Below are 19335 nucleotides of genomic sequence, written 5' to 3'. Positions count from 1 at the left end.
CTCGATAACTTGGCGAATAGGATCCCCCGTCTAGGATACGGTCTGTTTCATTATGTGGCTAAGTATAGGCCGTTTTAATGTAAGCCAGGCGTCGTACCCCATGTAGGTTGAATGTTGGATGCAGATTTCTTTAAATTCCAAGAGTGCCCTATCGCTTGAGACCATGACGAAGAGCCTTCCCGTCTCTGTCTTCCTTAAAAGAATATACAGACTTGCACAAAATGGCTGGTAGCGGAACACCAAGTGAGCCTCTCTAGTTACCATGCTGCCTGGGAAAATCCTGCTAATCAAATTATCGTATAGTTCTGGGTAGCCTGTTTGTATATGCCCCCAATAAAGCAGCACCCATCTTTTTTACGGTTGCCTACGCTCTCTCAGCGGTTGGTCATATCTGGCAGTGTTTGTGAGCGATTATTATCAGCTTTATACAAAAATTTCATTTACTAAACTTATATTAGTTATTATAAATCATGGAAGCTGATCGGACTGCACCCAGTCTGCGCAGTGCTATTCACAATTGGCTATGCCATGAGGGAATATAGCTCCTTCAACTATATATACACTGGCAGCATGACGACCCTTATCGTCTTCATCCTTGGTCAGGTCTTTATATATGTTTGTCCGTCAGTGAATCAAGGGCAAGCCACGGTTATTTTCCTCGACTAACTTGCCTCTATGTAGTCCACTTCTCGAGCTTGCCAACTACCATATTTTGGGAAGAGTGCTATTCTATGTACCTCATCTTGCACCGTTCCCTCCAGGCAAAGTTGTTTCCACGTTCGGGTTCGTGATGGTAGTTGTTGAGACTCTGAACGCGTTAGGGGTTGCTCTCAGTTCCAACCCGTCATCAGATTTGAGCCAACAACATCTTGGGAGCAATTTAACCATTGCCTCGCTATCGCTTCAATTTGCTGTGATATTCACCTTTCTAGTGCTAGCAGGCACCTTACATCGCCGATGTAATAAAGCCAAGATCCGCTCCAGATACTCCAGGTCCATTACTACTATGCTGATAGCTCTCTATATAAGCATGTGTTTGATCCTAATTCGCTGCATTTATCGATTAATAGAGCACCTGGGAAATACGGCAGTGGATCTCGAAGATATAGAAAAACTCAGAAACTTGAGTCCCATTCTACGGAACGAATATTACTTCTACATATTCGAGGCTTCCCTTATGCTCATCAACTCTGTTCTGTGGAATATATGGAACCCATCCCGCTTCCTTCCTCCGGATCACCGTATTCATGTGACCAAAAATGGCAACGCGGAAGTTATGGCAGAGGATGGCAAGGATAGTCGATCAGTATTAGCAAAAGCAGGGCATATCTTGACGTTTGGCATACTTTTTGGCAGGAAGACGGCGGTTCGACCCTTGCATGAGCCTCCTGAGACTGAGATGACGCCTGCCTCAGGCGGTCGGCTAAGTTGATCACAAAAAAAAGGACTTGTTATAAGCCGCGCCCAGGGCAGTTGATCCCATCCTACCAAATATACAGTGGCTTACTTAACTCATACAATATCACGCCGGACTCAGGCCTTTTCTCCTAATCATCTTTTCTGCCATGACACGGAGTCGATCTAGAGATAACTGGAATATATCAGTTGCGTTTCTTCCTGCTGGTAGGCTGGCTCCCAAAAATTGAGCGCGAGTTATTGAGATACTTTGAACAGCTAAGTTAGCGGGGGCAGGGAAAATATCCTATCCATGGTCAGATGTTATTTGAGAAAAGGGCGGCAATTGAATTAGTTATAGGAGTTATAATACCTCAGCCTGTAATAGCCGCGACCCAATTGTGTCTTTTCCATGTGCCTCTAGGACGCATTGAACTGTATTATTTGAAGTTTTTGACCACTTTATCAAAAAACAAACTGCACGTGAGGAAATCCGCCATGTAGCCACAAATCCTTATCACGGCAAAGTTTAGCCCATGAGTCAGACCACCCGGTTTCAATAACGATGCATGGAAATGGTTGATTATCAGGGAGTAAACAGGTGTCAGGTTCTTTAACCGAACTAGAGTAAGGCGCCCGGAAACCTTTGAAGGCTATTTGACTATTAGAAGTAAAAAAAAGTAGATCTTGGGGACGGAAGGAGCATATATAGTGCATACTTGTGCTAACGAGAAATGCGACCATGTCGGATTCTGCCTGGGTTAAAAATCCCGAAGACACCATACGTGATATCTCATTCACAATCCATCGTTGGTGGGCGTCGTGCACAAAAGTAGGCATTATTCTGATATCAATGGTTTGAGTGAGCGAGTTATAATTGATTCTATTATAACAGTTAATCATTTCAGTCGTTGATCCCCATGGAAGTTGCCGGGAAAATATACACTACCTAGGACAGGCATTCTCAATATCTGGATCTTTGATCAGCGAGTTCGTGACCAAAAGGCCAGTTTCAGTAGGGATATTCTCAAACATCAACTCATTATGTTCACGCGATCCAAGTATCGCCTTGCGGATAGTATTAAACAGCTTCTGTGGGCTCAATATTGAAGGTGGCAGCGGTGCGCTGTTTCTAAGATAATCTGGGGAGGCCTCCTCGGAGTTTGGCATACTGCCCGTACTCAGAACGAGGCTGTCTAACGGCTATTTTGGCTGTGTTGTTGCTTGCGATGTACATAAAACCGCGTCCGTATTATCGAACAGGATATGACGTAACCAAGGTAGCTCCCGACCTCGGAGTGTGAGAATCACGGGATCCCACTAAAAAGAAGTCGGATTATTAATACAAACCTCCAGCCAAAGCTCCTTTGGTCGTTTCTCTTATATGCATGTCGCGATCTTGTATTTACTATACTTCCATAAGTGTATTCAAGAAGCAGATAGGGTGAGATGCCCCTTGACTTGTCTATTTCATACTGACCTTTTCTACTAAATAGTTACGCATTTTCCACACGACTTCTTCGTTTATTCTGCGAGATATTTTACACCTTGTACGGAGTAGCCATGATAGTATTAGAAGCGCGGTGTTCCATGCTAGATCTGAGCATCAGGTGTAGTGCATGTGTACTGAGTACACCGTACTTCATCCATGCGCACGCACAACCGCCGGGGCCAGTTTTATTAAGAGAAACAGCAGACAATAATTATCACGGCGAGGTCGAGATAGCCTTACTACCTATACATAAGTAGAGGCTTATTATGGGAGACAATTACTATTCCTGGAGTATCAGGAGGTCTCGGGATATAGCAGCTTAACATACGCTCGACCTGAGTCAGAAAATGCCCAACATCACTCTTGTACAACCAACATCTTGGGCATTCAAGCTGGGATGTTAACTGGCCGGCTCTCCGCAGCTTCCGTGACCCATAGTTGGACAAAGACAGGATCTTTCTGGGATGCATGGCATGGCATAGCAAACAAGTCGGTCGGCGTTAGGGGTAGTTACTGAGTGCTCTCTCTCCATTAATCAAGGAGCAAGGCAACATGCGGGAAGAGCCAGCTAGTTAATTAACTGGTTGGTTTATAATAAACAGCTGATATGAGCTGGATACGGCGCACTCAGTCGAAGCAGTCATTGTAACCATGACAAGTCCCTTGTCACACATCCAGGATGTGGCCAGAATGCGCGCTTTCATCGGTGGCGTCCCTAGGCGCATTAGCCTGTGTCAGGGGGTAACTTACTATGTACTTAACTGGCAGACTGAAAGCTGCCTGGCTGGGGCCCTGCGGCTAACAATTGGCCTTGTTGGGAATCCCAATTTCCAAGGCCATCGACCGAAGGGTCAGAGGTTGCAGCTGGCTATGCTTTAAGGCTCCGTGCTCATCTATACGTCGGAACAAGGGGAGCGACGCCCAGGTTGCGACGGCTACCCGTCACACGGACGGGTGATTGTTCCCAAGGAGCTGTGGATGGCCTATAAATATGCGTATATGCATATATAGATGAGATCTCTGATGGCTTGACTTCCCGTCGAAGAGGGTTTTTATAAGATATCTGTCTCCCTGTTGAATATGCCGCTGCTTAGGACACTATCTCCGCCTCGCCGTGCAGTCAGGTCAAAGAGCTCTGGCAGAGAAGTGCACCGCCTCGACCCAGACGGAGAGGTCAGTCTCTTGATGACCCGATACGTCCAGTACAGCGACGAGTCAGAGTGCGGAGAGCCCAGAGCACCATGCGAGACTGCGAACGTTGGTCCTTGTGAAGAAGGTGACTTTATATAGATGCTGCTGGTAGGGTCACAACTAACCTTCCCACAGAGATCACGGTATGTGTTTCATCAAGGCATTTGATCCTCGCCTCGGCCGTCTTTCGTGCGATGCTGCAGCATGGATTTGGGGAGAGCCGTGTCCTGCGCGCGGCGGGCAGCGTCAAGATCTCTCTCCCTGACGATGACCCCGATGCCTTTCTTATAATACTGAACATCATCCACGGCCATCTACGCCAGGTGCCGCTGGAGGTGGACCTCCAGACGTTCACCCAGCTTGCTATACTTGTGGACAAATATGAGCTGCATGAGCGTATCGAGGTATTTGCGGGCTTCTGGTTTAATAATCTGAAGCCCGCCATTCCCGAATGTTATACGGACGAGGTCCCCTTCTGGACGTGCATCTGCTGGGTGTTTAACAAGCCGGAGGAGTTCAAGAGAGTCACTCGACTAGTACTGCGACAGGGTCGAGGCACCTTACTCTTCGGTGAGCTACCGGTGCCGTCCTTGGTTGTGGGTAAGCATCTGCCTCCTCCTGATTGTTCAACTACGGCCTACTAACTAACAGACGCAACGATGTAGATGCAATCAATAGCCGTCGAGAGGAGGCTCTCGGGCGGATAATCTCTGCGCTCCTTGACCATCTCGACGACTATCTGGAGAACGAGCACTGCAACTTCGAATGCGACGCGCTGATGGTAGGAGCCTTGACAAAGCGCTTGCGCGCGTTCAACATCTTGCCAGACTGCCCAAAGCCGCCGTATACGGGCCTCAGCCTTGAAGACTTCACATACCGCTTTCGTCACGGTATGTATTTCCCGGCCGCTCAGAGGACCAGCACCTTTTTCTACAGCCATTCGAAGTGTGCCATTCCATCCATGGACCTGATGCTGGCAGAGTGCGAGCAGCTGTCGGATGGTCTAGAAATGGCGGACTATATATCAGGCTCGGTGTTGGCCTTAGAAGGAGCAAGAAGTTTGCCTTAGCATGATGGAAACGATAAAAGAGGTGAATATTACGGACAGGATATATCGTATTCCTGAAGAATATAGCGCTCAAGCCGAGAAGCCAAGGCACTTAGATTGTTCTCTGTTATCCATTCGCTGCTGCTGCTCAAGGATGGATATCCACGCTCACGTTGTGAGGGCGGATACAACGATTTGCGAGACAGTACACCAGGTAATAACAGCAAAAAGGAATAATAAAAGGAACGGTAATATTCGACTGTTATTATTCGAAGGTATCAGTAAGCAACGTGCATTGTTTTGTCATTCTATTTTAAAGGTGTTCTATATCTAGGCTTGTCTCGTCTTATGTATAAATATAGATGTCACGTATGTCCCGTGTATCACTATATGATCATGTCGTCCAATCGTTATACCAACCGTACGTAAGGAAATACAGCATAGAGAGAAATGGTGTTCCTTTAGTTGCTATCGCGTTTCTGTGCGGAGATAACATCGTCTAGCGTGGTCTTGCCTTCGAGAAGATCTCTGGTAGTGGACAGAATGGTAGACCAGTCTTCAAACGTGGTATACGGGATGTTATCCCGTTTGCAGATGATGGTAAGGTCTGTAACATGGGTTAATCTTTCCTTTTAATTTCAATTCAATTGGTGACAGAAGCATACCGTGTCCCTTTTTGGCAAATAGCAGGTCTGTCTGGCGGGCAGCGGAGATATCAGACACGCCATCTCCGGCGTAGAGGAGGATCGGGCGATCTGACTTGGGTATGGCGGCGTATGGACGAATCTCCAAGGACTTGTCGTGGCCAAAGTGGCTGCTTTGATGTTAGCATGAGTAAAGAACAATGGGGTAAGACAACACACCTGTCGTCGTGAAAAGCAATCTGCCAGCCGCCCTTGGAGTTGATATCTTTTCCATCTCTGCTGGCGACCTGGTTGGCAACGATCTGGATGTTCTCCGGTTCGTGGCCGAGTAGCTTCACTAAGAGAGCGCGGATTATGGGAACCATCCCGGATGACAGAACGACAACGGGAACATTGTTATCCTTGGCCCAGTTGTAGAATTCGGTAAAATGAGGATCGAGAGTGACCCTCTGGCATAAAAAGTTGATACATTCGTCATAGGGAGCATCGATACTGTCCAGCATTTCACGGAAGCCATCTCTACAGACCGCTGTCAACAAATAGGCTCCTGCAACCTCTATATCTGGGCAGTAGAAGTCGAAACAAGAGAGAAAAATACCGGAAAGTGATCTTGCCCTCCAGAATAGCAGTGTTTCTTGCACTTCGTTCGCCGGCCCCAAACCCGAGGTGGTCAGTCTGCAGAGTCAGCGAGCTAGTTAACGAAGAGAAGAAGAGAAAGAATACGAAGAAGAGGCAAGTATAGATATCCATACTAGGTGATCGTTGCCTGTGAGCGGCATCCGCAGTTAGACTCGCATCCCCATCTTCCATCTCGAGGGTTCCATGAAGCGTACTATCCTGCAATGTGATGGTGCCGTCAAAGTCGGTAAAAAAGATGACCTTCGGATTGGTCTTCATGGCCGGGAGAGAGTCAATGGATCCCATGGCTACGGCAGTCAATGATGGTAGGTTGTTATAGTAGTTGAAGTTGTATTAGAGCAGGTGGTTTGTAGTGGTGGTAACTAGTTGGTAGTTAATAGTAAAAGTGCAACGATCAACGGTCAGACAAGGAGTTCTATAAGCAACACCCGCAAAACTGCATCTGTATAGACATCTATATAAGCATAAACACATCTATAGACATCCGTAAGTCAATAATACAGTAACTTATCTCTATAAACAGCGAGAATATTGGCGTCTGAGGGGAAATGCGGCGTCAAGTATCAGATACTTCTTTTATAGTGGGAATGCCCGCAAAAAATAAGTATCTTTTACTTCAGGCCGCATCGATGATGATGATGTGGTCTTGGCGTTTTTGTCACTTTTCGCCTTTTTTCTTCGAAACTTCAACCTTCAAGTCCAACATCGACCCCAAACATCGACATCGAACCAGCTTCTCACGGATTAAGCAGCGAGAGCGAGTCTGGTTACTCGCTCATAAGTATCTCCCATCGCTCCCTTTTCTGCTCTAGTCGGCCAGGCCTGCGATGTGCCGCTCCGTCTGAGCAGACCGAGTCATAGTATAATAGCTCCCATCACTACTACTACACCTCTTCCTCTTCCTCCTCCTCCCAGTCTCACAGCTGCGGATGGCGGGTTGACGGGTGAGCTGTGTGTGTGACTTACTTATGGCCAAGCGAAGTGCTCTCTCTTCCCTCGACCAGTCCGGACAGCCCGTTGAGAAAAAGGCTGCTGCTGCGGAGGCTTCACGCTCGCTCGGCCAGGCCTCATCTCCCAGGTAATTTCCGCCTCACGCCTCCAAAGGGAGATCGCCAGTCTTCTTCTTCACCAGTTTGATGTTGTCTTTATCCTTCTTCTCTTTTCCTTCTTCAGGCTTGCCTTCTCACTTTATCTCAGCTCTTCCCCATAATCTTATCACCAGTCCGCAGAAAGAGAAAAAACTACAGGAAAAGAAGAACAAAACACACTTACACCATGGACTCTAGAGTTACTCGATCCGCCGCCAGGCTTGCTGCCGGCAATTCTGCCAGTCCGTCAGAGCCGGCTCCGTCATCAAATCCGCCCTCTCAAGCTCGGAAACGAAAGGCCCCTTCCCGGCGTGATATAGCTCGGGGAGAACCTGAAGTACCTCAGTCACCCTCCTCATCTCGGTCTAAGCGCCCCAAACTGTCACCTTCTGCTCGCCAGCCTGCCACTCGACATAGTACTCGCCAGCCTACGGCCATGCCTCAGTCAAGGTATGCACTTCGATCTATCATTACACTCTTTTCTTTAAGAAAAAGAAAGAAAGAAAAAATCAGGCACACATTCTAATATCAGAGATGAACAGATCGCCAGGAGCGCCGGGAGAACGGTCAAAACCCGTCCCCGCTTCATCCTCATCATCAAAGACCCGTTCTAGTCGAAATAGAAAGACTACAAGAGGTATGTGGCTATATCTATCTTGGAATCCACTGTGCTTACATTTACATATCTCTTTTTAAGACGTCTCGCAGCACGTTTCTCCGCCACGTCGGCAGAGAAAGCGAGGAAAACGAGATGACGATGTCGAAATGAAGGACGGGAACGATGATGACAAGGACAAGGCAGATCACAAGGAAGACGAGGATCTATCGCCAGCTAGCGATAGCCATGAAGAACCTAGCCAAATGGACACTGCCGAGGAGGAAGAACATGACCCGTTTCGTAGTGGCATCTTTGGAGCAGGAAGCCCCTTTGGTTTGCAGAGTACACTCCGTGCCCTCAGCGGTATGATGTCGGGCATGTCTTCCCGCCTCAGAGGTATTCTTTCGAACTTGAAGACAAAGGAAGACCCGTCGGTTCAGCTAATTGCATTGCAAGAACTATCAGACCTTCTTTTAGTTTCGAACGAGGACAACCTCGCTGGTCACTTCTCCCCAGAACCATATGTGCACGAACTCGTAAATCTGATGCAACCTAATGAATTCGGAGAAGAAAACCCAGAAATAATGCTGCTAGCTTGCCGATGTCTAGCAAATATGATGGAGGCGATTCGGGGCTCTGTCGTCAATGTGGTCCAGGGCGGAGCGGTCCCGATTCTCTGCCAAAAGCTGCTGGATATACAATTCATCGACTTAGCCGAGCAGGCTTTAAGCGTACGTTATACCGCATCTGTGTATACATGCAATAGTATGCTAACCAAAGCCCATCTATAGACCCTGTCAAAGATATCTGTGGACTTCCCAGCTTCGATTGTTCGAGAGGGCGGACTCACAGCCTGTCTCACATATCTCGATTTCTTCCCCACTAGCACCCAACGTACTGCTGTCACGACAGCTGCCAACTGTTGCCGCAACGTGCCGCAAGATTCTTTCCCCGTCGTGAAGGATGTCATGCCGATACTACTAAATGTCCTCTCTAGTAGCGACCAAAAAGTTGTGGAGCAGGGCTGCCTGTGTGTTTGCCGCGTGGTTGAAAGCTTCAAGTACAAGCCGGAGCAATTGGAGGAATTAATCAAGCCGGATCTGCTACGAGCCGTCCTTCGATTGCTCCTCCCAGGCACCGCAAACCTGATCGGCCCACACATTCACACCTACTTCCTCCGCATCCTAGGAATCATCTGCAAATCAAGCCCATCTCTATCTGTTGAGCTCCTGAAAATGAACATTGTAGATACTCTGTATCAAATCCTTACGGGAGTATCACCACCCTCAGATGATGGGTCTGGGTCAATCAAGTCTGATAGCGTGCATATCATGCAAGCTTTGATCCACCGCCCACGAGAACAGGTGTATGAGACACTAAACGTCGTCTACGAGGTACTTCCCGCTGTATCAAAAGGGTCCATTGTTCTTTTAGACGATCAGCTCCGATCAACCCTCTGTGGCGGTGCTCTACCACTTTCGACTACTCCCAAAATCAAAGCTATGGGTGAAAAGCGACTGGAGCTGCTGAAGCAGTGCCAACCCGAAATTAAACGGTTCACTACGATTCTATTGCCTACTCTTACGGATGTCTACTGTAGCACGGTAAACTTAAGGGTAAGGCAAAAGGTTCTGTTGGCTCAATTGAAAATGGTCCAGGCCCTTGATGTCGCCATCATTGAAGAAGCTCTTAGGTCCATACCATATGCTTCGTTTCTGGCTGGCATACTGTCTCAAAGAGACCATGTATCCCTCGTTGCACTCGCATTGCAGTGTGCTGAGCTTTTATTCGAACGACTGAGAGAAATTTACCAATATCAATTCCATCGCGAAGGTGTCATAACAGAAATCAAGCAGTTAGCCAATGCGCCGGTGTCGGGCAAAGCTGGGAATTCGGGTGTGACAAAGTCTGATATAATGCTAGAACCAGGCCATCGAGCCCATGACGATAATATGGACTATGAGCAGGATCAGGATAGTGGCCATGAAAATGACATTCCGAACGAAGTACAGGACCATGAGGATGAAAGCAATGATGAAGATGATTTCAATGGTGATTATCCGGATGAACCAGAGAATCCTGCACATGATCATGACGATGCCTCGGACAGTGAATCATCCTCCATCGTTCATCCTCCATCTCAACCACTTGACATCACCCTCCAGGATCTCATTGTAACCGGCGCAAAACATTTCCTCCAATTCTACGAAGAGAGCAAGGTTACTGGTATGCATGAAAAGGCGGAAGTAGTACTGGCGACTCTGCGCGAACTGACTACCAAGATCGAAGCTTGTTATAAGGATCCTACTCAATTGAGCCAGGGCTACAGCCTCTTTTGTGAGCTTGCGCGGTACTTTGATGGAAACACTCTTGATAGTATCACCAGCTATGAACTCTTGAATTCCGGCATCATTCGCGTTCTTGTTGATGTCATGGAGGGTTCAAAGGGTATGTAATTCGTGGTACAAAATATTTTGTTCATCCTACTAATGCTTTGCTTATTTCATAGATCGAGCAGGTGCGGACTTTTTAAAAGCATTTAAGTGTCCCCATCTGGCGATAAAATCCGGAGCTGAACATACAACTGCTTTTGGTGCCTTCATTCATAAACTTCAAGACTTACTCAGTCGAACCGAGAATTTTGAAGTTGTGACAGTCCACCATAATGCATTTGACAATAGAAGTACTTTGTCGATGCTATCCAAACAGATCCGGCTCCGATTAGTAGCTGAGGAAGGCTCGAATATCCCAAAACCGTACAGGAACATGATGGTTTCTATTCATGCTATTGCCAACTTCAAAACGTTGGATGACTATCTTCGTCCGCGGATTTGCCTCTCAGAGCGTCCACGCAATTCTCGGCATCGTGACGTTGCTTTTCCTCATCTTCCTCCTGGGGCTAATCTTCAGGACCCAGAATCAACTAGTCGGGGAAGCGACACGGGCTCGCCGCATTTGTCCGATTTCCCTTCTTATCGACTTCCAACTGCGCACGACAACTCTAACGGAGCTAGCTCCAGGGGTACAAACAAAGGGAGACCAGCTCGTCCTTCAACCCTACGAGAAGACACAAGTGAAGCTCAGCAAGAAGGAACAGGACGAAGACGCTCGGCTAGGCATCAGCCTCCACCGCCGCCCATGGAAAGTGACGATACAGATGGTCCTTTGGAATGCGCTGACGAAACACACCTTAGTGATGATGAAGAGGAAGACGACGAAGGAGACGCTCTTGACACCATTGTAGATGATATTGATGATGATTTATCTGAAGATGAAGCCCCGGACCCCTCTGCCGTTAACATGGAGGTCGCTTCCTCCGGTAAAGTGACTGCGAGGAAGGAGGATGGTACAAGAGTTTCCACTCCATCCCAATCCACACCAGTAGCAAAGTCGTCATCCTCTTCCCTTGCCAGATCAAGCCCCCAATCTTTTGGTCGGTCTCTTTCTCTGGCTGGTCGGTCCTTTACGTCCTATGCTGCTGCAATGCTGGCCATGCCACAAGACTGGCATATTGAGTTCAGCTTGAATGGGAAAACTATCACAAACGACACTACTATCTATCGTGCAGTCCAAGGAGACCATGGCAGCAAAGATGGTTCCCCTGCAAGAAACGTTTGGTCAACGGTCCACACTGTCCAGTTCAAACGAGCTCAAGGGCCACAACCTCCAGAGCCATCAACGCTTACTCCTACCTCATCCAGTCTCTCAACTATTGTTAACGAGACAGATATGCCGGAATCACTAAATAATACCCCTACAACTGCGTCTATCCTTCGGCTCCTTCGAGCTTTACACCATCTTAACTCTCAATCAGATGATGAATTGGCAAATGGTAACGGGCTGGTAGGGCTAACACCTGAGCCTCCTTCACAGTTCATCAACACAAAACTTACTGCTAAGCTGAACCGACAGCTGGAGGAACCATTGATAGTGGCGAGCAGTTGCTTGCCTAGCTGGAGTGAGGATCTAGGACGGCATTTTGCCTTTCTCTTCCCATTTGAGACCCGTCATGTTTTCCTACAGTCTACGTCTTTTGGCTACGCTAGGTCCATGGTGCGCTGGCAAGGGTCACAGTCAAATGATGATGGTCAGCGCGAACGTCGCAGAGACGACCGCGCCTATACCGGCCGATTACAGAGACAAAAGGTACGGATTTCCCGGACACGCATCCTAGATTCTGCCATGAAGGTCCTCGAACTATACGGCTCTTCTCCAAGTGTCCTGGAAATCGAATATTTCGAAGAGGTTGGAACTGGGCTGGGCCCGACCCTTGAGTTCTACTCAACCGTCTCCAAGGAGTTTTCCAAACGAAAGCTTAAGCTTTGGAGGGATTCAGATACCAACGATGATGGAGAATATGTCAACAATAAACTGGGGCTCTTCCCAGCGCCTATGAGCCACGAACAAACTAATCAGGAAGCCGGGAAAAAGCAATTGCAATACTTTAAAGCACTAGGCAAATTTGTTGCCCGTTCAATGTTGGATTCACGCATCATTGATATTGGATTCAATCCTTTATTCTTTAGTGCCGGTCGAGGTGTGTACGCGAAGCAGCCACCGTCTATAGGCTCTGTGAAACGGGTCGACCCTGAGCTCGCACATTCATTGATGTTCTTGAAGAGATTTGCCGATAAAGCAGCTGCAATTAAAGCGGACCCCTCGCTGTCAGCAGATGAAATCACTGAAGCAATGGAGCAGTGTGAAGTTGATGATACCAAACTTGCTGATCTAGGCCTTTATTTCACTCTGCCTGGGTATCCTAACATAAAGCTTATGCCAGATGGCCATAACACACTCATCACCATGTCAAATGTTGAGTTATACATCAAAAAAGTTATCGATATGACACTTGTTAGCGGAGTAAAGCCACAGCTAGATGCGTTCGCCGCTGGCTTCTCGCAAGTGTTTTTATATTCATCATTGAAAACATTTACACCAGAGGAGCTGGTAATGCTCTTTGGACAGGTTGACGAAGACTGGTCAATCGAGAGTAAGTTCTCCCCCCATCTTTCTCCGCCTACATGCAACATGTTTATGCCCCACGGATGTCACTGACCCTTGCACTATCAGCTCTCATGGATTCTATTAAAGCCGACCACGGATTCAATATGGACAGTAGAAGTGTTCGAAACCTGCTTGCAACACTGAGCGAGTTCACACTTCAGCAGCGCCGTGAATTCTTGCAATTCGTCACCGGCAGCCCCAAACTTCCCATTGGGGGTAAGTCTTGCCACCTAACCTGGCCTTTCTATGAGACACAAACTGACCCCTGCGATTTTCACACAGGATTCAAGGGACTCACGCCAATGTTTACAGTTGTATGTCGCCCTAGCGAACCGCCGTACACCCCAGATGACTACCTCCCCAGTGTCATGACCTGCGTGAACTACTTGAAACTGCCAGACTACTCCTCTGCGGAAGTCCTCCTCGACAAACTCAGCATAGCGATGCGCGAGGGACAAGGCGCATTCCACCTTTCCTAGGCGTCTTCACCTTCCTTCCACCATTCCTCTACCCATCTTATCCTTCCTCCCCAAAACACAGCTCTTTCGTCTCCGCCGAATGACGACCCTTTAATGATCCCCCCCCTTCCCTCTTTTGATTAGACCTTATCGCACCAAGGATTACGGAAAATGACCATACTACCTCTGAACAAAATGGATTGAATGGGATGGGTCGACACGAAGTGATATGCATTTGAAATTGATATGAACATCGAAATGACATGGTGGCAAACGGCGTTTCAACTAAAACATGAATGATTTTTCTTCCCCTTCTTCTCTTTGTACCTTTAGTAATGCAAAGGCCAGAGGTTTACACTAATTTAGGTGCGTTTTTACTATTATACACGTCAATCCGGGCCATTAGGTAGCGATTCATTAATAATAAATCCGTTACTATTGATAGTGAAGTTGCTAGTTTGGTTATTAGAGAGTTGCTTGCGGCTCTTTTATTATCTTATCCCGCGTGGGCGACTTTTGCGGGTAACTCCGTTCTCTACTAGTTAGTTATACGAATAGTTATCAACATCAAAATCAGTACAACTACTTTTCTTTGTGATAGTTGATTCCACTCTTAAGCCTTGCCGCAGGCCATACGCTCCCTTTTCGATCCTCTCTGCCTGTTTCCTGTCGCTCAAAACCCCCGCAGCCATGGACGAGTTCGCGCAAACCCGTGGAGTAGACGACCTCTTCGATGACGATGTGGTACCCGTAGCATCACAGCCTCAGCCAGTCGATGAGCCAGTTCGTGAGCCTGAAGCTGAGTCTTATCCCTCTGTACCGCCGAGAGAGGCACCAGCAGGCCCCCAGAGCCCTCCAGCGCAGGAACAGGCGCAGCAACAAGACGCGGCGCCGTCGCATCCCCGCAAACGAATTGGCAACAGTCGAGCAAGAGGAAGGGGGAACGGATTCTCACGCAGACTGAAGCCCGATAATACTATTACTACTACTACTACTACTACTGGAACATCAGATAAACCCGGAGAGCAACCTGCGGCGCACCCTGTCCTAGTCGAGCAGCAGGCCGCGGATGCTGAGGCTTCTCCCCAGGTGAAGCAGCATGATGAAGAATCGCCAGCTGAAGCTGAGAGAGAAAATAAAGCCGGTGATAGTAACGAAGATGCCGTTGCTGACGGAGAGCAATCCAAAGAGCCTGCTGCGCAAAAGGTTCCCGCCGTGCGAGGCGACCGCAGTAGAACGGGAGGATTGAGAAAGGTAGGCCGCTGACATTCAATTCAGTGTATGACAGTTACCGCTGCTAACTCTCGACTGCTGCAATAGCCAAAGCTGACTGAGGAAGAACTGTCAGAACGTATGGCCGCTGCTAAACTTACCGCTGCTAAAAAGGCTGCCGCTCATGCACGCGCTGAAGCAGACGAGGCGTCTTTCCAGGAGCGCGAGAAGATAGCCCTCGCAAAGAGACTGGAGGAACAGCAGAACCGCCGAGTAATGCTTAGTGAACGAGAAAAGAATCGACAGAGAAAACTCAATTCACAGACAGGCCGCGAGTGGGATGCTGAGAAGTCGCTAGACTCCTTTTCTGAACACAGCCGGGGGAATTTTGCATATCGCAGAGGCGCTCACGGCAGCATAGCAAACGATGGGCGAACTACAGCTCTGGCTCTAGCAGCAGGAGATCGGGACAACCCATCTAGCTTAGCGTCTAGAGATCGGGGGCGAGGACGAGGCGGCCGCGGAGGGCGAGGTCAGGGGCGAAGAGGAGCTGGCAGAGGTCGGCAGGCGGGCGAGACAGATACAGAAGTACCCAATCCTGTATCGCAGCCAAAAATTCCGGCACAGGATGAATTCCCTGCGTTGCCCGGCACAGGGAAGCAAGTGGATCATGGTAAAGGAGACAAGTCCACCCCAACTGCATGGAGTCGAGCTCCGGATAGTGTACTATCGCCTGTTGAGTCCTCGGGGACATGGGCGGATCAAGTGGAAATCAATGAAGAGCTCCAGAGGAGTACAGCAAGGTAAGCTCATGAATAACGCTCGCCAGGATTGATGTGCCTTCTATTGGAATGATAAAAAATAGCGAATGACAGTGCTTGGATAGATGGTTTGTTATTCATATTCTTACGCCTATTGATACTCACTAATTAATGGACAATTCTTAAACCATGGCTATGTTATATCTGCTTCTCTAGTGACTAACAAGTAAGAACAAAATCCTACGGTACGAACAAATAAGTTTACTACTAAATGACGGTTCATTGTGTATTTTATAATAACGTTGTCGGTAAATATGAAGCTCTTTATGCTACTTTATCAGACTTAATCCCCAGTTTGCTTTTGAGCGCGGCCAGTTTCCCTACTACGAGTGCTTTGATATTTTTGCGAGGGACCTCCTCCATGGCGACAAATCGACGAATAATGATATTGAATATATTTCCGAACGCCAGAGCAATGACTGTACTTGTCAGGATAATAACATTATACGGCATGCTAAAGTCAGGCGTTGGCAGGGGCAGGAGGAGGTTCGTTGTGCGGAGATAGATAGGGGAGGACGGTAGCGTTTCATTTTTATTCAGAACACGAACAATCGCTGGGGCAACATTGAAACCCCGGTTGGCATCCGGTGGGTATTCCGTGTACCGAAGGATAGCCTTCTCGAACTCATATATCAGGGTTACCGTTGAGGCTGGCGGGACAGACAAGATCAGTTCCAGCTGTGTTCCCCGGCGACGGTCGATAGCAGGCCGATAAAAGACGTCCTTAATAATGCTTGTGGGCGGCACTTCGACCGAGGGCCCTGACTTGTGGCTTATCTTTGTCTTCATAGTGTGCAAAAACGGACGCATGAACCAGGGTAAGGTTTCAAAGTACACAAAGTCGACAATATCAGTCTTAGAAGGGTTGGTCAAGATGGATCTCAAACCACCCCTTTCTTGTCCATGACCTATGATGGTCCTTTCCAAGTGCACTACTGGCGCCTCCAGGGATTCACTAGATGTTGACTGCTGCGCAGGAACAACCAAATTGAAAGGTTGGCTGGGATGTAGTGCATAACATCGTGATCTTCCGTCGGATGTGTGCGTTTCAAGCGCACCAGAGCTCGGTAATACCTCTATACTGTTAGGGACCCTAATGCAGACAACCTGCGCGTTATTTCGGCCAAGAGGGCAACTAGAGGGTATCATCCGTCCAAAGACATCTTCTATGCTCCATGTCTGCGAGCGAGATGCTCCAATTGGATAACAAAAATCACCAGAGTGATAAGGTTTCGATTCATCGCAAATCAGGTCCCCAGCAGGTACAGGGCGAGGGATGGGGTTGTCTGGTGGACAGTGGTTAATATAAGATGGGTAACTTCTATAGTAATAGTAGTAATAAATGAAAAGAGAATATGATTGGTTACCTCTAGCTCGTTTCGATCTATCCAGGTCGAGTACCATATCGACAGTTTGTTCAATTTCAACTTGGCAGTCTTCAGACTTGTTCACACAAGTTGGGCGAACGTCAACAGACATGCTCTGCCATGAGGCGTCAAACAGCTTATGGCCATCAAAAAGTCCAGATATGCCGCTCTTACCCTTACAAGGCAGAAGTTTCAGAAAAGGGGTCAGGTTCTCCGTGCATACAACTTCGCCTGGTAGGGTTCCGTGAAGGAGATGTAAACTGTCCGTAGGCGTAGAGTGATTCCCCGTAGGGTTAAAGGTGAGAGAGGGAGTTGTCGTTCGTGTAGAGTCGATGAAGTTCATAGATGCACAGAACAATCCAGAGAGTGACTGCGTGAGTGAAATCCATTTCGCGAATGCACTGTATATGATCTCACTGATGTTAGCCCCTATCTTTCAAAGAAATGATATATTCCATACGCATCCGCATCCAATGCCTCAATCCAGGCCCAAAGCTCTACTCCAGTACCTCCCTCCTTGAAGCCATGCCACGGTCGTTCTCCCCAGTTCTCCGCGTCCCATCTACCGGTGGTGAATCGCAAGTGCAATTCCTTTGTATGCGCGTGCTGAAGAATCTGCCCTAGAGACCGAGGGAAATAGCGATAATTCTGTTGTTCAAATGCGGCACTAGATTCATTGCTGCGGAAGTTGAAGGATGCCAGCAGGTTTGATGGTGGCAGCGGATGCAGCACAAGCTGTTCATGATAGTCGACGGCGTTGGCGGTAGTAAGAATTGCGGAAGCAACAGGCGTGCAGAGCAGAGAAAGCAGAATGCGCATCATCCCGGCATGTCGAGGAAGCCAAAAAGAACTGCCGTCAGCTGCAGCAAGTTTGCATTCTCCTCATCACACGCTTTTTCTTTGAATTCCTCTCTTTTGCTCTTTTCTTATGTTGATGTTGATAGACGCGCGTCTAAATCTCAGCTTATGTAATCCACGCGGCTAAAGCCTAAGCTTTTATTCTTTTTCGACTTCGCGCAAAAATAATTGAAAAAGATGCCGATTCAACGATATAATCCAGCTGCCGCGATTCAGTGTGGACATAACTCGTCGAAACCAGCTGTATTTACTCGCTTCTAAGGGTTATAGAGTGTAAGAGTTAGCGCGTTCAGCTTGCACGATGGCTGCAGAGCAGCGGAAGCTGTTGGAGCAGCTCATGGGAGGTAGGGGATTTCATACCTCTGTATAATATATATCATATGGGAACTAACATATCGTGTCTCTCAAGCTGACCAGCTAATTGGAGGGCCCAGTTCTGGTAGAAATGCCCAGGTTGCAATCACTGACCCCAAAGTCTGCCGTTCTTATCTGGCCGGTACCTGTCCTCATGATCTCTTCACCAACACCAAACAAGACCTTGGGCCGTGTCCAAAACTTCACAGTGAAGGGTTGAAGGCAGAGTACGATGCCGCATCATCACATGATAAAGCTAAATGGGGGTTCGAATATGACTACTTGAGAGATATGCAGAAATACATCGATGAATGCAATCGGAGAATAGATTCGGCGCAACGTCGCCTGGAGAAAACGCCTGATGAAATACGACAGACTAACCATCTGGTAACTACCTGCATTCCTAGGAATATGTCCTTTAGCCCTATTTAACTAATCCATGTTTCGTTAACAGCTATCGCAAATATCTGACTTGAACAAAACAATCAACACCGGGTTAGAGGAAACTGCTATTCTTGGTGAGCTTGGTGCCGTGGCTACGGCTATTGATGAGTTTTACAAAGTGCGGACTGCGAAACACCAAAAGGAGTCATTAGAACGCGATCTCAAGGCACTTGCGGATACGTCGGGCCCTTCAGGCCACCAGAAGTTGCAAGTTTGCGACGTTTGTGGAGCCTACCTAAGTCGATTGGACAACGACCGGCGGCTCGCAGATCATTTCTTTGGCAAGATGCACTTGGGATATGCAAAAATGAGAGAAACATATGGCATCTTGCAAAAGGAGATGAAGGGACAGCCGCCTTCTAGGCATGATGACGGCCCCTCAGTACGCGGTGATTCCAGCTTCGACGATGGTGGATGGGGCCGAGACAGCGGCGGATACGGCGGTCGCTCCTACAGAGGCAGTGGAGGTGGCCACAGGCGGAAAGGTGGTGGCGGTGGTGGTTACAACCGATGGTGATTTCTCTCGCCGGTTCCTTTCATGGCATCTGCATAGCGCCGGCGTTGCTGGGTTTTTGGTTCTGCAAGAATTAGCTGATACCAGTCCGTCTCTTCTGGACAATAATTGACATTACATTGCTTTTTTCGTCGTCAGCCTTATTAAAAAATACCAGCTATAGTGCTGCTTGCGCTGGTTACCCACACCATATATAAGATAAGCATAC

At 48.0% G+C, this 19335-nt stretch overlaps 8 protein-coding genes across 8 annotated transcripts; 5 read left to right on the top strand and 3 right to left on the bottom strand.

The window, feature by feature from the left end:
- Positions 1–221: 221 nt before the first annotated feature.
- On the top strand, positions 222–1432 carry MCYG_05033 (conserved hypothetical protein; the record flags this gene model as incomplete). Its single annotated transcript, XM_002847250.1, has 4 exons — positions 222–243; positions 304–403; positions 459–623; positions 682–1432. The coding sequence occupies 4 exons, from the start codon at positions 222–224 to the stop codon at positions 1430–1432; spliced, it is 1038 nt and encodes a 345-aa protein (XP_002847296.1).
- A 428-nt stretch (positions 1433–1860) lies between these two features.
- On the bottom strand, positions 1861–2565 carry MCYG_05032 (conserved hypothetical protein; the record flags this gene model as incomplete). Its single annotated transcript, XM_002847249.1, has 3 exons — positions 1861–2048; positions 2115–2278; positions 2345–2565. 3 exons carry the CDS (start codon positions 2563–2565, stop codon positions 1861–1863), a joined length of 573 nt encoding a protein of 190 aa, XP_002847295.1.
- Positions 2566–3967: 1402 nt separating this feature from the next.
- MCYG_05031 (conserved hypothetical protein) lies at positions 3968–5147 on the top strand (the record flags this gene model as incomplete). Its single annotated transcript, XM_002847248.1, has 3 exons — positions 3968–4163; positions 4214–4678; positions 4744–5147. The coding sequence occupies 3 exons, from the start codon at positions 3968–3970 to the stop codon at positions 5145–5147; spliced, it is 1065 nt and encodes a 354-aa protein (XP_002847294.1).
- Positions 5148–5587: 440 nt separating this feature from the next.
- Positions 5588–6694, bottom strand: MCYG_05030 (conserved hypothetical protein; the record flags this gene model as incomplete). The annotated part of the gene is made up of 6 exons (XM_002847247.1): positions 5588–5733; positions 5792–5943; positions 5990–6289; positions 6369–6445; positions 6523–6536; positions 6604–6694. 6 exons carry the CDS (start codon positions 6692–6694, stop codon positions 5588–5590), a joined length of 780 nt encoding a protein of 259 aa, XP_002847293.1.
- Positions 6695–7377: 683 nt separating this feature from the next.
- On the top strand, positions 7378–13578 carry MCYG_05029 (E3 ubiquitin-protein ligase UPL3; the record flags this gene model as incomplete). The annotated part of the gene is made up of 8 exons (XM_002847246.1): positions 7378–7487; positions 7696–7947; positions 8040–8134; positions 8195–8826; positions 8887–10543; positions 10605–13085; positions 13166–13315; positions 13382–13578. The coding sequence occupies 8 exons, from the start codon at positions 7378–7380 to the stop codon at positions 13576–13578; spliced, it is 5574 nt and encodes a 1857-aa protein (XP_002847292.1).
- Positions 13579–14247: 669 nt separating this feature from the next.
- MCYG_05028 (conserved hypothetical protein) lies at positions 14248–15576 on the top strand (the record flags this gene model as incomplete). Its single annotated transcript, XM_002847245.1, has 2 exons — positions 14248–14811; positions 14878–15576. 2 exons carry the CDS (start codon positions 14248–14250, stop codon positions 15574–15576), a joined length of 1263 nt encoding a protein of 420 aa, XP_002847291.1.
- A 278-nt stretch (positions 15577–15854) lies between these two features.
- On the bottom strand, positions 15855–17779 carry MCYG_05027 (GPI transamidase component GPI16; the record flags this gene model as incomplete). Its single annotated transcript, XM_002847244.1, has 3 exons — positions 15855–16876; positions 16958–17358; positions 17418–17779. 3 exons carry the CDS (start codon positions 17777–17779, stop codon positions 15855–15857), a joined length of 1785 nt encoding a protein of 594 aa, XP_002847290.1.
- A 337-nt stretch (positions 17780–18116) lies between these two features.
- Positions 18117–19130, top strand: MCYG_05026 (U1 snRNP-associated protein Usp106; the record flags this gene model as incomplete). Its single annotated transcript, XM_002847243.1, has 3 exons — positions 18117–18159; positions 18225–18556; positions 18624–19130. The coding sequence occupies 3 exons, from the start codon at positions 18117–18119 to the stop codon at positions 19128–19130; spliced, it is 882 nt and encodes a 293-aa protein (XP_002847289.1).
- Between the last annotated feature and the right edge of the window lie 205 nt (positions 19131–19335).

This window comes from Microsporum canis, genomic scaffold (genome assembly GCF_000151145.1).
Source record: "Microsporum canis CBS 113480 supercont1.4 genomic scaffold, whole genome shotgun sequence".
NCBI classification, from domain to species: domain Eukaryota; kingdom Fungi; phylum Ascomycota; class Eurotiomycetes; order Onygenales; family Arthrodermataceae; genus Microsporum; species Microsporum canis.
This window is presented reverse-complemented; position numbering and strand designations above follow the sequence as displayed.